The 16,800-nt window shown below is 20.7% G+C and overlaps 1 protein-coding gene across 1 annotated transcript; it reads right to left on the bottom strand.

Annotated features, from left to right (window-relative positions):
* Positions 1 to 4,233: 4,233 nt before the first annotated feature.
* On the bottom strand, positions 4,234 to 5,244 carry LOC128953552 (cysteine-rich venom protein 6-like). The gene is made up of 2 exons (XM_054299041.1): positions 5,038 to 5,244; positions 4,234 to 4,638 (listed from the first exon to the last, which is right to left on the bottom strand). The coding sequence occupies exons 1-2, from the start codon at positions 5,108 to 5,110 to the stop codon at positions 4,301 to 4,303; spliced, it is 411 nt and encodes a 136-aa protein (XP_054155016.1). The 5' UTR covers positions 5,111 to 5,244; the 3' UTR covers positions 4,234 to 4,300.
* Positions 5,245 to 16,800: the final 11,556 nt, after the last annotated feature.

The raw sequence follows: 16,800 nt of genomic DNA, 5'->3' as shown, positions 1-16,800 counted from the left end.
AAAATTACTACTAATAAGCAAAATAAATAAAATGGGTTTTCAAATTTATTAAAAATTTATAAATTATTTAATTAAATATCTAATTATGTTTTATAAATACTAAAAAAAATAAAATTAAATATGGCTTTCAGCTTAACGATAACTTATGGGCATTTGTAATTAAATGCATAAGTAATATATATTATATTATATAAATTAAAAGTTATAGTTTGTAGTTGAAATATAAAAAATTAATTTAATAAAAGTTATTTAATTATTTAAAAAAAATAAATTATAGAAGTTTGTATTTGTTATATTTTGTTTAATATTTATTTTTTTAATTAAAAAAATTTTTGGCTTTTTTTTATCTATCGTAACTTATTGTTTTTTAGGTTAGATAATAAAAATCATAATCCAAGTTAGGCTAAACAGGTTTACCCCCTATACCCCCCACCTTCCGCAACAATTAATAAAAACTAAAATAGTTTATTTCAATTGTAACTGTTTATTTTAGTTTCATATTTAATTAAAAAAAACTATGTTATATTTAAATTAATAAGATATAATTTTATTTTATTATAAAAACTTTATTATTTTTTTGTTATTAAGTTAATATTTCTAACAACAAAAAAATACTAAAAATAATTTATAAAAATATATATAACTTTATATACAGCATATAGTGAACAACCACTTGTCCACACCGTATGTATTGCCCGGCGCCGGGTGTTGTTGTCTCCGGATTCTCCCGACTGTATGAATAGTATATTAAAAACATAATATTAGTTAACAAAAAAAAAGTCTAACTATTATTTCTAATTATTTTTAAAACTACTAATAATAAAATTAATAAATTTTTAATAATAATAATAATAATTATTTTATTTATATTAACAATAATAATGATATTAAATAAATTACCGAAATATTTATATTGTTTTTTAGCATTTAATTGGTTTACAATCAGTTGCTGTTGGTTTAGGATCGATACGGGGTCTCAATAGTCAATATACCGCACGAATCTATACGGGGAGGTCACCCGCTGGGGGGGGGGTCCGAAACCGGCGGGTAAATCATATTTTTTCCAGCCAACCCTCGTGACTGCATTCCCGGTGTTTGGCTTTTAATTACCGGACACTGGCCAACAGTTTTCACCGAAATCACTTCCCGAAGGCCCGATGCGGCGACAATTGACTACTCGTACGGCTGTTATTAAGTTAATATTTTTTTTTAAAAAATACTAAAAATAATTTATAAAATATATATATATATATATACAGCATATAGTGAACAACCACTTGTCCGCACCGTATGTATTGCCCGGCGCCGGGTGTTGTTGTGTCCGGATTCTCCCGACTGTATGAACAGTATGTGTAATCTATCGGGTGTTAAAAAAAACATAATATTAGTTAACAAAAAAATAAGTCTAATTATTATTAAAAACTACTAATAATAAAATTAATAAAATTAATTTTAAATAATAATAATAGTATAGATAAAAAATTAATAATCAGATTAATTTGTAAATTTTATAATTAATTTAATAAGTATAAATTGTTGAAAATTTAATAGAAATTTTCATCTATTTATACAATTTATGATTTACAAAAAAACAATAAAATTTAGTAAAATTGTTGCTTAAAATTAATTAATTAATCAGTATTTTAAAAAAACATTTGTGATTAAATATAATTATTTAAATGTTTTGTTTTTATTTAAAATGTGATTTTTAAAATAATTAATCTTGACAAAAAAACATACTTTTTAAAAAAAAAAATATATTGTGTAACATACCTGTCAGGGTGATAGTGGCGGACCATTAAATTGTCGATTAGGTAACGGTGCCTGGGTTGTTGCTGGCATCACTTCATTTGGAAGAGGATGCAATTCTACTCAACACCCCGATGTTTTTACTAAAGTTACCGGTTATCTCGATTGGATTAACTCAGCATTAGAATCTAATTATTAGTTTTATTAACTGATAATTATAATAATATAAATACTATATATATATATATATATATATATAGTACAATATTTATTATTATTATGACTGAATTTTTCGGAAAATTTAATAAATAAAATCAATTATTTGCATTAAATTGCATGTGTATTTTTGTTTTTGATTGTACCATTGAAATTTAATAGTATTAACTAATTATATTAATTATTAGTGATTTCTGTGTATAAGTCAGTTACTGTATTTAAAAAATATTATTATTATCATTTAATTTACCTATTGTATACATTGTTGGTATTTTTCATGTTTTTTATTATTTAATTTTTAATAATTTTTATAAATAAATTTATGTTCGCTATAATTAATTAATATATATATATCGATAATACCTGATGATGACAATTTAATATATAAAAAAATTAGATTATAAATAATATTTACAATCAATATTGTTTTGTTTATTATTATTATTATCTAAATAAATAAAACAATAATTTGGTTTGAAATATATAATATTTAAAAAAAATATTTTATTACTATTATAAAAATTGTTATAAAATAATTTACAAATGGCATTTAAAATTTATTAATTTATTTAACTAATTATTTTAAAAAACATAAAAAACATAAAAATTTAAATTAAATATCATTTTCAGATTAAATGTAACATATAAAATAAAAAACATTATTATATTAAATAATTAAGTAAAAAAAATATATTCAATTATGTTAATATAAATGAGTATAATTTAAAACATCATTAAATAGTTTTAAATAATTATATAGTTATATATATTATTCATTATAAACTAATATAATTATAAATATATTTAATATTTTCGTACTAAATAATTAAAATATTTTATATAAAATACAATTTTGATAGCTGAAAGCCATATTTAATTTAATTTTTTAGTTTATATGAAACATAATAAGATATAAGTAAAATAAATTTTAAATGCCATTTGTAATTTTTTTAGCTTAATAGTAGTCATAAAATAATTGACAAAAATTATTATATAATTAAGTAAAACAAATTCCGATAATAATGATGAACAAAATAATATTCACTGTAACTGTTATTTTAGTTATTAATTTTGTCTTTATTGAATTATCATCATCAGGTAATATTATTATATATTATTTATATTAATTAAAAAAAATAAAATAATTTGAAAATAATGTAGCTAATACTATTATATATTATCTGTTTTAATTTTAATTTGAACATAATTTAACTATCTAACTTCACTTTATAGTAATAATATATATATTTTTAAATAATATTATTAAATTTTTTTCAATAAAACATTTTTATACAACTAGGTAAATTAATTATAATAATTATTCATATTTAAAAAAAATATTTATATCCCGTTTTGGACAAAAGGACTGCGATCCAGTGAAAGAGGAGTACACCGACTGTGGAACACTATGTCCCATAACCTGTGAACATATACGCACCCGAAAATACTCGGATATTTGACCAAATAACTGTGTAAACGGCTGTTTTTTGTAAGGAATCGTATGTAATGGACGGTGGCCAATGTGTACACAAATCAACATGCTTAAAAGTACCAGCAGCAGCAGCAGCATTGCCAGCACCAAAATAATTTTGTTGTTTTATAAAAATAACTTCTATCATATAAATTATTACAGTTTTTTTTGTTTGTTTAGAAATCATAACTGTATATTAATTTATTATTTAAAATTTCTATTTTTGTAATATTCTATTTAATCTTTTAAATACTAATAAAAAAAATTTAAGTTTTAATAATTATTTTAAAAAATATATAAATTATATTAAATTAAAATTAAAAATAATTCGCAGACCCCTATTATTTCGGCAACCAATGATTGGACAACAAAATTACAAATAGTTAACATGTACATATCATAGTTGCACATCATAGGTCCCGTCGGTTGACCCGTTCCCGCGAGATATACCCGATAAAACACGGAATCTTTAGGTATGCCTTGAGAACTGTTCAATGAAACTTAATATTATTTAGTAATAGTAGTATTTTTACCCCAATTAAACAAAAAGATAATAATAATAATTGCTAATAATAATAATAATTAATATTAAATATTATTCTCTCTCTCTCTCTCTCTCTCTCTCTCTGTATATCCAAATAACTTAATAATAATTTTGTTCCTAAAAAATCATTTATTTGTATTCAAATTAAAGTTTTTTTTAATAAAAAAATATAGATATTATAATTAGATTATTATAAAAATAAATTTTTTTTACATTTAATTTTGAGAAAAAAATAGTTCATTATATCAATTTCCTTATAGTAATATCTCTATTTAATAATAATAATAATTGTTATAATTTTAATATTAAACCGGGTAAGATTATACAATTATTTTTGGTGGTGGCGATGCTACTGGTGCTGCTGGTGCTACTGGTGCTGCTGGTGCTACTGGTGCTGCTGGTGCTACTGGTGCTGCTGGCGATGCTGGTGCTACTGGTGCTGCTGGCGATGCTACTTTTAACAAGCATGTTGAATTATGTACGCATTGGTTACCGTCCAATACATACGATTCCTTACAGAAACAGCCGGATATACACGTTAGATAGCAATCATTATAGTAGCTACCGGTGCGCACATTATCACAGGTTAGGGGACAGATATTACCGCAATCGTTGTATTCCTCTAATCCTGAATCACAATCGTTGGGTCCACGAGGGTCTAAAAATATTTAAATATTTCAAAAAAAATTTATTATTATTATTAATATTTCCTATTAGTCTACATATTGTACAAAAAATTGTTGATATAAATGTTTTTTTTTAAATATATATATATATTATGTTTTTTTTGTTCAATAATTATTCACAAATAATAAATTGTTTGAAATAATTCTAATAATTTTTTTGCAATTAATTAATTTATATATATAATATTTATTATAAATTTATTATAATTAATTATTATTAATCTATCTTGTATAAATTGTTGATATAAATGTTTTATTGGAAAAAATAAAATTATTTTTTTTTAAATAATGATTATAAAGTTATATAGTTACTTTATGTTCAAATTAAAAAAATAAATTTAATTAATTTAGATAATATATAATAATAATACCTGATGATGCTAATTCAATATAGAATAAATTAATAATAAAAATAACAGTTAAAACCATTATTATTTTGCTCATTATTATTATTATGAAAATTTAAATGTTTTACTTAAAAACAATTGATAATTAACTTGATAATTTGGTTTTAAATATATAATATATATTTTTAAAAAAAATTATTTAATAACTACCATTAAGCAAAAAAAATAATTTACAAATGGCTAATAAAAACTTATAAAAAAATTATTAATTTATTTTATTAAATTATCTAATTATGTTGTCATAAAAACTTAAAAATTAAATTAAATATGGCTTTCAGCTAACATATTGGATATTTGAAATAAAATATTTAGTATGAAAATATTAAATATAAGTATAATTATATTAATGTATAACACAAATAATATATATACATATAGCTAAATAAATATTGTTTTATAAAATAAAAATAAATAAATCAAAATAATTCAAACAATTAATAAATCAATACATAAACTAATTTTTATAAAAATTAAAAAATTACTAAATAAAATTATAAGAAGTTAAAATATGATATTATTATTATTATTATAACATTGCTAAATATGTGAAAAAATATATTCAACAATTATATGAAAATTGATTGTCAAAAAAATCGATAATTTTGTCAAATCATAGATATTGATAATTTTTATTTTAATAAATATCAGATTTATGTATTGATTTATTAATTGTTTGGATTTTTTTATTTGTAAAACAAATCAGTGGCCATACTGTGGGCGCTGTTTGGGTCCCAACTACCCAATAGATACTAATAGATACATAAAGTACTATATTATATGATTTTTTAATTAATAACAATTTTTTTTGATAATAAAATTATTTAATTTTTAATTAGTTAATATATACCAGTTTAATATATCTTTATTTTTTAATAGTATTATTAAATAAAAATTAATTTTAGAAAACATTTTTCAGTATTGAGAAATTAAATTGGAAATATTTTTATTAGGGAAATTTATAGAGAACTTATTGTTAACTTATCATGATAAATTTATATGCAAATTTGTGGAATTTTAGTGGGAATTAAGTGGGAATTTAATAGGAATTTAGTGGGAGTTTACTAAAATTAGAAAAAATTGTATTTGTAAAATCATAAATTATTACGGTTAATTTTTTTGATTAGAAATTCATAACTGTATATTAATTTATTATATAAAATTTCAATTTTTGTAATATTCTATTTAATACTTTAAATACTAATAAAATTTTTTTTTTAAATATTTTATGTTTTAATAAGTTATTTAATTAGAATATATGTAAAACATTTTTTTAACCTAAAGTATTACTGTATTTACTCGCACCAAACAATTAAAAAAAACCATTTTTTATTAACTTATAAAAATTTTGATTCAATTGTTGCATACAATTTAATTTTAAAGTAATTTACAATATATTAACCGTCTAACCGTTTCCGATATATTTAATTTAATATCAGATTGGTTACCCCGTTTCCGCGAGATATACCCGAAAAAACCCAATTTTGTTGTCCAATCATAGGTTCTGCGGAATAATAGGAAATCCCGGTTTTTACTGTATATCTCGGGAACGGGACGGGACAATGATGTTAAATGTTTTATAACTAATATGTAAAAGTTTACTATTGGTAAATTTGTAGACTATTAAAAAAATCAATCATAAAATGACAACTACTATATATATATATATATATATATAACAATTCTATGATAAGTAAGTTAAAAATAATTAATATTTATTTATTTATTTTATAAGTATTAATATTTTTTTTAATTATTATCAATACTTGAATAGTTGAAAAATCCAAGGATTTATTTAATCCATAAAATTGATTATCCAAATGAAAGCAATCTATTGCTTATAAGCGCATCACTTATGGTATAAATTAATAGTATTTTGTGTTATTATTGTAAAAATATATAAGAAATGGTTTCACAAAATACCGGTAAATACTAACCAAATGATGGCTAACATCGATGTCAACGACAACAACAGTATTACTACTACTAGTGATGATAATGTTGTAGTCACACAACAGTCTATGCAATTCAAGGCATTGGATGACTATTGGTATCTAAAATAGGAAGTCATTTACATCGACAACAACAACGACTTCATTGGTGTGAATGTTAGTCAAAACCATTAAAAAGATATAGAAATTAATGATTATTATCAGATTTTTATTTAAAATGTTTTTTATTTTTTGCTGAATAATATTATCAAATTAACATTAATATAATAATAATAGTATTAATTATATTTATATAATATATTAATTAATAATGAACTGTATTATAGATTAAATCCAAAATGTCTATTAATTCTAAATACTGTATATAAATATATATATATATATATATAATATATAAATATACAGGTAATTTAAATTATATAGAAACAAAAATTAAAAATATACATATTATATATATTTCAAAACATGTTAATAACAATAATTGAATAATAATAATAGTTTTGTTGTTTATTGATTGCTATTAATTGTATTGACTATCCATTGGACAGCAGATGACAACCGAGTAAATGCCATTTTAGAGTCAAACTGTCGGCTCAAACACCAACCTACTTGACCTGCTATACCGCTCTGTATACCGATAAGTACGGCCCGATTGCCGACAAACTGTATCAATGGTCCGCCAGAATCACCCTTTAAATTAATAAAAACATTTATATTTCAATATTATATATATCAATATAATAAATATATACAGTATATTAATTAATATAATACTACTAAAATTGTTAACAAAAATTTTCCCCCCCTCTCTCTCTCTCTCTCTCTCAATTGATGTAATTAAACAAATATATCAAAAAATTATTAAATATTTACAATAAACTATATTATTTTTTGAAATTAATTAAAACTTAGACTAAAATCAAAATAATTTTGTATATAAATAAAAAAAATAAGTGTAAAAACGTTAATGATAAAATAAAACAATTATTTTTAATATTTTAATTATTTATAACTAATTATTTTTTTTTTACTTTAATCATAATTATTTTTTTAAAAAATAATTGTTAATATTTTTAAATTTATATACAGTATATTTATATATATATATAGTATATATTTTATACTGTATTACCAAACACATAGCGGCTCCTGTATTGTGAGGATATCGGACCACAACAACAATATTAGTGTACGGAAAGGCTGTATCGTATGGCTTAACAATGACAGTCTAACCCATCTTAAGTTGACCAGTATTTCGGTCGTCATCGCCAGTAGTCGATCCGTAACCGGCAATCAATGCCAACTCCTGTTCCGTATTCATTATATTAGGTTCGGGTAAACAAATACCGTTTATCTGTTGTCCAAACCATAAACCCGGTGTCGGTATTGTTGTCGTTGGTATCGGTATTTGTGATTTCAATTTGACGACTGCTATATGGTAAGCCCGTTTGGATTTCCCAGTAGACGTCCAGTTGGGATGATTGAACCACTTGTTCACACCGTATGTATGGCCCGGTTGTCTCAGATCCTGAACTGTGCGTACAGTATATGTTCCTTCGGGTCTTAAAAATATTAAATTAATTATTATTATTATTATTATTAAAATTGAGTATTTAAAAGTTTATATATAAGTATATATATATATATATAAATTTTATTTATCATTATATATAACGTATAATAATTATTAATTATAATTAAACAAAAAATGATAAATTACTTAAAATAATGTGCGGCTGTTATAATCCATTTAGCATTTAATACAACTGCACCAATAACTGTAAATTTTATATTGAATATTAAATATTAAAAAATAAATAAATATTTTTTGTAGTTTAGAATAATGAAAATCTTAAGTCTATAAATTAATAATTAGTATTTTAATATTGAATTATATTAATTTCAATTTATTTTGTCTATTAATTATTTATTAATTTAAATTTTGAATTAAATTTAATTAAATTATAAATACGTTTTAGTTCTCCAAAATCCCCAAAAATATTCAGATCCTTCAATATATGCAATCCATGGGAACTCTCCCGGAAGGGCTAACCGTCCGTTTTGGACACTACTTGTAGTCTCATTGGTTGACCATTTGAAACATTGTCGGCCAGTAGTAGTAGTAGTAGTAGTAGTCGTCGACAACAACAGTGACGACTGTCTGCCGATACCACACGTGTCGAGCGTTACGTTCGGGTATTGTTTGATACGTGAGTGCAAACCATTCACTAACACTATTAACACTAGATTTTTATAGATTATAGTTATTATAAATTATAATAATAGTTTTAATATATATATATATATATTTATTTATTTTTGATATAAATACTTAGATTATAAAATTTTTTTTAATACCTAATAAATAAAAAAATAAAAAATAAAATACATTTATGTTATTACAAAAATGTTATTATAATAAAATTTTTTTTTTACTATATTAAATTTTAAATATTACTTAAATAATATATTTTACTGATAATTTCATATAATAAACTTAATATTTTGATGTATTTATTATATAACTGATGTTATGTGATATTTGATTTTTTTTAAAAATTTTGGAAAACTATAAATTATTTTTTTTACTTTTTTTACTAATACTAATTTGCTTAATAATAAAATATTTGATATTATTTAAATAAAAATTTATAATTATAATACTAACATATGAATTATGATAATTTTTGTGCTATATTTAAAAAAATAATAATTGCATTAATAAATAACTAATTTAATTAAATTTAATAATTTAATTTGATTTTTTTAAAAAAAATATAATTTAATATCTAATTAATATTTTTTTAAAATTTATATTATATTTTTTATTATTTTGAATTAAATAATTTTTTGAATGATAATGTTTTTAATGAATTTAAATATCTGTCAATTTTTAAAAAAAAAATTATTAACTACTAAAGTTTTTTGCTTAAAATATTATAAAATTAAAGTATTAATAGCATATTAATAGTTTTAATTATATTTATATAATATATTAATTAGTAATAAACTTTTATTATAGAGAATAAATCCAAAATGTATTATAAATTTAAATATATATATATATATATATATTATTTAAATATAATATAAATTATATTAAAACAAAAATTATAAATAAATGTAGTATATAACTAACTATAATATAATATACTAATATACGGTACTATAACTATTTAACTATAATATATTTTTAGTATTTAAATTTATAACAGTATATATATATATATTTCAAAACATGTTATTAACAATAATTGACAAAAATTATAATAATTTTGTTGTTTATTGATTGCTATTAATAGTATTGACTATCCATTGGACAGCATATGATACCCGACTAAAATGCATTTGAGAGTCTGTCTGTCGGCTCAAACACCAACCAACTGTACCCACTATACTGCTCTGTATACCGATAAGTACGGCCCGATTGCCGACAAACTGTATCAATGGTCCGCCAGAATCACCCTTTAAATTAAAAAACATTTATTATTATTATATACTTCAATATTATTATTTATATATATATATATATATTCTCTCTCTCTCTCTTTCCATTTCTCTCTCTCTCTCTTTCCATTTCTCTCTCTCTCTCTTTCCATTTCTCTCTCTCTCTCTTTCCATTTCTCTCTCTCTCTCTCTCTCAATTGAATTAATTGAGACAATTAATATCCACTAGAAAATTATTAAATATTTACAATAAACTATATTATTATTTATTGAAATTAATAAAAACTGATCTGACTAAAATCAAAATAATTTTGTATATAATTAAAAATAAAATAAATGATAAAATATTAAAAGTTATTTTTAATATCTTAATTATTTGTACCTAATTTTTGTTTTTACTTTTATCATAATTTTCGATAATAACCCTTATATGCTGTATATATATATAAATTTATATTACATTACACATAGCGGCTCCTGTATTGTGAGGATAACGGAACACAACAATTATATTAGTGTACGGATAGGTTGTATCGTATGGCTTAGCAATGACAGTCCAACCCATCTTAAGTTGACCAGTATTTCGGACGTCATCGCCAGTAGTCGATCCGTAACCGGCAATCAATGCCAACTCGTCTCCCGTATTCATTATATTAGGTTCGGGTAAACAAATACCGTTTATCTGTTGTCCAAACCCGTGTAAACCCGGTGTCGGTATTGTTGTCGTTGGTATCGGTATTTGTGATTTCAATTTTATTAATGCCATATCGTAACCGGCTTTGAATCTCACAGTAGGCGTCCAATTGGTGTGAATGAACCACTTGTCCACAGCGTATGTATGGCCCGGTTGTCTCAGATCCTGAACTGTCCGTACAGTATATGTTCCTTCGGGTCTTAAAAATAATAAGTTAATTATTATTGTTATTATTATTATTATTATTATTAAAATTGAGTATTTAAAAGTTTATATGTATACAGCAATATATATTATACAAGTATATACAAAGTATAATAATTATTAATTATAATTAATTAAATAAAAAATGTTTAATTACCTAAAACAATGTGCGGCTGTTATAATCCAATTAGCATTTAATACAACACCAGTGCACCAAAAACTATATTAAATAATATTATTTTTTTTAAAAAAACTAACCTAATATGTAATATAGGTTACATAATAATAATTTATACAATATTTTGAATTAATTATAATTGAATAATAAATACGTTTTAGTTCTCCAAAATCCCCAAAAATATTCAGATCCTTCAATATATGCAATCCATGGGAACTCTCCCGGAAGGGCTAACCGTCCGTTTTGGACACTATTGGTCTCATTGGTTGACCACTTGAAACATTGACCAGTAGTAGTAGTCGTCGACAACAACAGTGATGACTGTCTGCCGATACCACACGTGTCGAGCGTTACGTTCGGGTATTGTTTGATACGTGAGTGCAAACCATTCACTAATACTATTAACACTAGATTTTTATAGATTATAGTTATTATAAATTTGAAAAAACTATGTTATTATAATAATAGTGTTAATTAATTTTTTGTTTATTATAAATGATTAGTATAGAAAAATTTTATACTTAATAAATCAAACAATTGCTGACTATAAATTATATAATACATTTATGTTATTTAAAAAATGTTATGATAACAGATAATAAATAACAAATTATAATTATTAAAATTTTACTATTAATTAAATAATTAATTTATTAATATTTAAAATTTTGATACAATTGTTTAATTTAATAGAAATCTGATACTTTTATATGATATTTGATTATTATTTGTAAATAAACTGTAAAACTATTTTACTAATACTAATTTGATTAATAATATTTTTAGAAAATATATTTTACAAATAAAAATCAAATTATAATATTTGATATAATATCTGAAATTTGATAATTTTTGCTTTATATTTAAAAAAAATAATTTAATAAATAAATATACATATTTAATTTGATTAAGCTTGATAATTTTATTTGAATTGAATTTGAATATTTTCCAATACCTAATTAATATGTTTTAAATTATATTTTTAATTAATAATTTTGAATTAAAATATTCTAATATTTATTTTATATAAATTTTATTAAAAAAATATTAATTAATTTGTATTTTTTATTCTAAAATTTTACTATCTAAAATTAATTATTATTATAAATAAAATAGTATAATATTATTATATCCTATTAAATAATATTATTGTCTTTTATTATTATTATAAATATTGGTTTTTATTTTTAGTGTAAACTAACTCTATTTAAAATCATAACATATAAACATTGATTATTAATTCATTTTAAAAATGAGGATGTTTATATTTATCAATAATATTGTATTGAATTTTAGTTTAACACTACTATAATATACTTTATTAAAATTTTAAAAATAAGTGTATATTATCAATAGTATCATTGAATATCATTTTTAAAAAAAAACTAAAAATTTAAAACATAAAATGACAACTACTATATATAACAGTTATTTATTTAATTTAAAAAAAACATTATTAATATTTATTAATTAATTATACTTTAAAATAGTAATTTTTACAAAATAATTTAATTTGATTTTTTAAAATCTTTATTCTAATACTATTATATTATATTGTTTATTATTTTTAATAAATAATTTTTAATCAAAATGTTTATTAATTTTTTAGTTTAAAAGTTTTTTTAGTTTAATTAATTTTATAATATAATACTGTATTATTATTTTATACTAAACAAAATTATTATATATTTATTAATAGATTATTTTTCTCTATTGTAAACTAACTCTATTTTATTTAAAAATCATAAACATTGATTATTAATATGCAAAAAATGTGGATGTTTATATTTATCAATAAAATTGTATTATACTATTGTTATGTTTTATACTAATGTATTATACTGTACACTAGTATTAAATGCTACTAATAAAATATTATTAAATCTAAGTTTATTTTTTAAGTCAACTTAATATTTAATTAGAAAAACTAATTTTAAAAAATCAATCATAAAATGACAACTATTGTATATAACAATTCTATGCTAAGTAAGTTAAAAAATAATAATAATTTATTAATTTATTTTATATGATTTAACATTATTATTATTGTTGTTATTAAAAATAATTAGTTGAAAAATCCAATGAAACATTTAAGGATCCAATTGATTATCCAAATGAAAGCAATCTATTGCTTATAAGCGCATCACTTATGGTAACAATTGATAGTGTTTTGTGTAATTGTTGTTAAAATTTATAAAAAATGTTTTAACAAAATACCGGTAAATACTAAACAACTGATGGCTGACATCGATGTCGACGACAACAACAGTATTACTACTACTAATGATGATAGTGTTGTAGTCAGACAACAGTGGATTGAATTCAAGGCATTGGATGACTATTGTTATCCAACAGACAGTAATTTACAACAACAACGACTTCATTGGTGTGACTGCGAGTCAAAGCCATCAAAAAGAAGTACTGTTTAAATAAATATATAATAATTATTAATTATTATCCAATTTTTATTTAAAACAGTTATTGATTTTTTAAATATTTGTATATTATTTAAATCTTTATAATTGTTTATATATTTTTGGCATTTAAATATCTGACTATCTATTTTAAAAAAAAATATATTAACAATAATTAATTGTTAAAAAAATTAGTTTAATTTTTTAAAATTTTTAATAGCATACTAATAGTATTAGTTATATTTATATAATATATTTTAATTAATAATAAACTGTATTATAGATAATAAATCAAAAATGTATTATAAATTCTAAATATATATATATTACATAAATATAATATAAATTATATTAAAACAAAAATTAGATATATATTATAAGTTAATATAATAGTATATACAGTACTGTATATAATAATAATAACTATATATATATAATAAAATTACTAAATTATATATGTTTATTTATTTCATAATTAAATTGTTTTTCTTAACATAATATAAATAAATTGAAAATCATTAATAGTGTTTAAATAAACTAAAATAATAATAATAATAATATGATACTTAAAATATCATAATATACTTAAAATACTTAATATAAAGTTGAAAACAACAAAATAATCAATATATTTAAAATAAAAAAAATAATGATAATATTGGTTTAAATTTATTAAATAAATATTTTATTAAACAGTATTATATATTATATAATATTATTAAAAAAATAGTATTTAAATTGCATTGTATAAAGATTTTTTTTTTAAATTATTATATTAAATTTAAATAAATTAAAAAAAATAATAAATAATTAAAATGTCTGTCATTTCGACCGCAAACTTATTGCCCGATAATATTTGCTACAAAAGGGTCGGCCTATCATTTATACCTTATTGGCTTATGTAGCCATCAATTGGTGACCAGCGATGACGGCTATCCAAACAGACAACAATGGTTTCATCGACCGATTTTCATAGCAATTGTTTCGATGGTTTATCTAATTGAACGCATTGTCAGTTTGTTGACTACTATGGATACTGTAAACAATTGGCAACAGTTTGCACTGTTGGGTGATTTGGCCTACTATTGGCGTATAAAAACATTGATGAATATATTTATGTCATTAATAGCCTTAATGATACTATTATCGCAATTAATCTATTATTATAATTATATGTCTGGTATTGAACCGACATTTATGAGGGTTTTCCAAATGATGTCCGGTTTGCTGACACCCAATAGCATTGGCCTGAATAATATACATGAGATACATAAGCTCATCAATTGGATCCAATGGTTATGTGACTGGTGTCGACTAAATAATACCTATTGTATAAAATTGTTTACATTAGCCGGATCGTTGACAACATTTATATTAAATATGCCCATTAATTATCTAATACTATATGGTATACTGGCAACAAATAGAAAGTTTCTAATAAATTTTCCGATAAGAAAATTTCTATAGAAAATTTTTCATGAAAATAAATTTCTATAAAAATTTAACATTATTGTTGAATACTATGGGAACCCCCCCCCATATCTATAGCTATTAGAATACTAATAAATATATTAATATTATATAATGTATTATACAAATAATAATAATCAGTATTTTTAAATTTTATTGATTTTTTTTGTTTAATTATATTATACTTTAATATAGATTAAATTTAATATATTTTTTACATTAATTCAGTAATTAAAATAATAATATTTAATTATTAATTATATATAAAACAATGTTACAAGTTAACAAATATAGAAAAAGTGAGAATAAAATTAACCATGGGGAATTCTATAGATAAAAATTTTCATTTAGAAACTTTTTAGAAATTTCATTTAAGAAAATTTCTAGAAATTTCATTTAAGAAAATTTCTAGAAATTTCATTTAAGAAAATTTCTAGAAATTTCTTTTTAGATATTATATAGAAATTTGTTTTTAGAAATTATCTAGAAATTTTATTTAACAAACTTTCTATAAATTTTATTTAACAAACTTTCTATAAATTTTATTTAAAAACTTTCTCTTATTTATTTTTGGTCAACAACACTAGGTATACCTAATACTATACTGATAACAATGTGGACCTATTCAGTGATGAACATATTGGTCTATCAGGTCATCTACTATTACATACTGTGCCGCTATTTGAAGCTAAAACTTGGGCTAATCTGTAGACAACTGTCCTCATCATCGGCTAAGCGCCCGACTTATTTGGCTTTTATTAAATATTAAATAATAATTTTTTTTAAAAGTTTTTTAAATATAAAGATAATAATATAATTCTAATTGTATATTTAAAAAAAATATATTTATGATGTATATAAAAGCAATTGTTTTAATATATTCAAATAAAATAATTATAACAATTATAATAATATAATACTTAAAACATAAAAGTTGCAAAAAACAATCAATATTTTAAAATAAACTACAATTATAATTATATAATATTCGTTTATTGTCTAATATAATATGTTTAATTATATTTATAAATTACAATTAAAAAATGCACAATAATATAATGTTTAAAAAAATATGATAATAATTTATTATTATTATTATTATTCGATAAAGTAATTAAAATATATATTTATAAATTGTTTCCTTATTAACACTACCGGTATATTAATGTACTGTAGTTCTAGAAAATATTCATTATATAAATATCAATATTTATATATATATATATATATAAATTAATTTTTGAAAATTTAATTATATCTAAATATTTAATATGCATGTATATATATAATAATAATAAAAACCAGTTGAGAATGCTAAAAAGCATTTCCATACTAACTTTTAATATGAATTGAAATTAAAATCAAATGACA

Source organism: Oppia nitens, unplaced genomic scaffold, assembly GCF_028296485.1.
Source record: "Oppia nitens isolate AA-2021 unplaced genomic scaffold, nextdenovo-longstitch-racon4-pilon3 scaffold22_pilon_pilon_pilon, whole genome shotgun sequence".
Classification (NCBI taxonomy): Eukaryota; Metazoa; Arthropoda; class Arachnida; order Sarcoptiformes; family Oppiidae; genus Oppia; species Oppia nitens.
This window is presented reverse-complemented; position numbering and strand designations above follow the sequence as displayed.

Coding starts and splice junctions, on each gene's coding strand:
- LOC128953552 (XM_054299041.1), bottom strand. CDS start 5,110: ATGAGCAAAATAATAATGGTTTTAACTGTTATTTTTATTATTAATTTA. Junction 4,639..5,037: donor TATTGAATTAGCATCATCAG/GTATTATTATTA, acceptor AAATATTTTTAG/ACCCTCGTGGACCCAACGAT.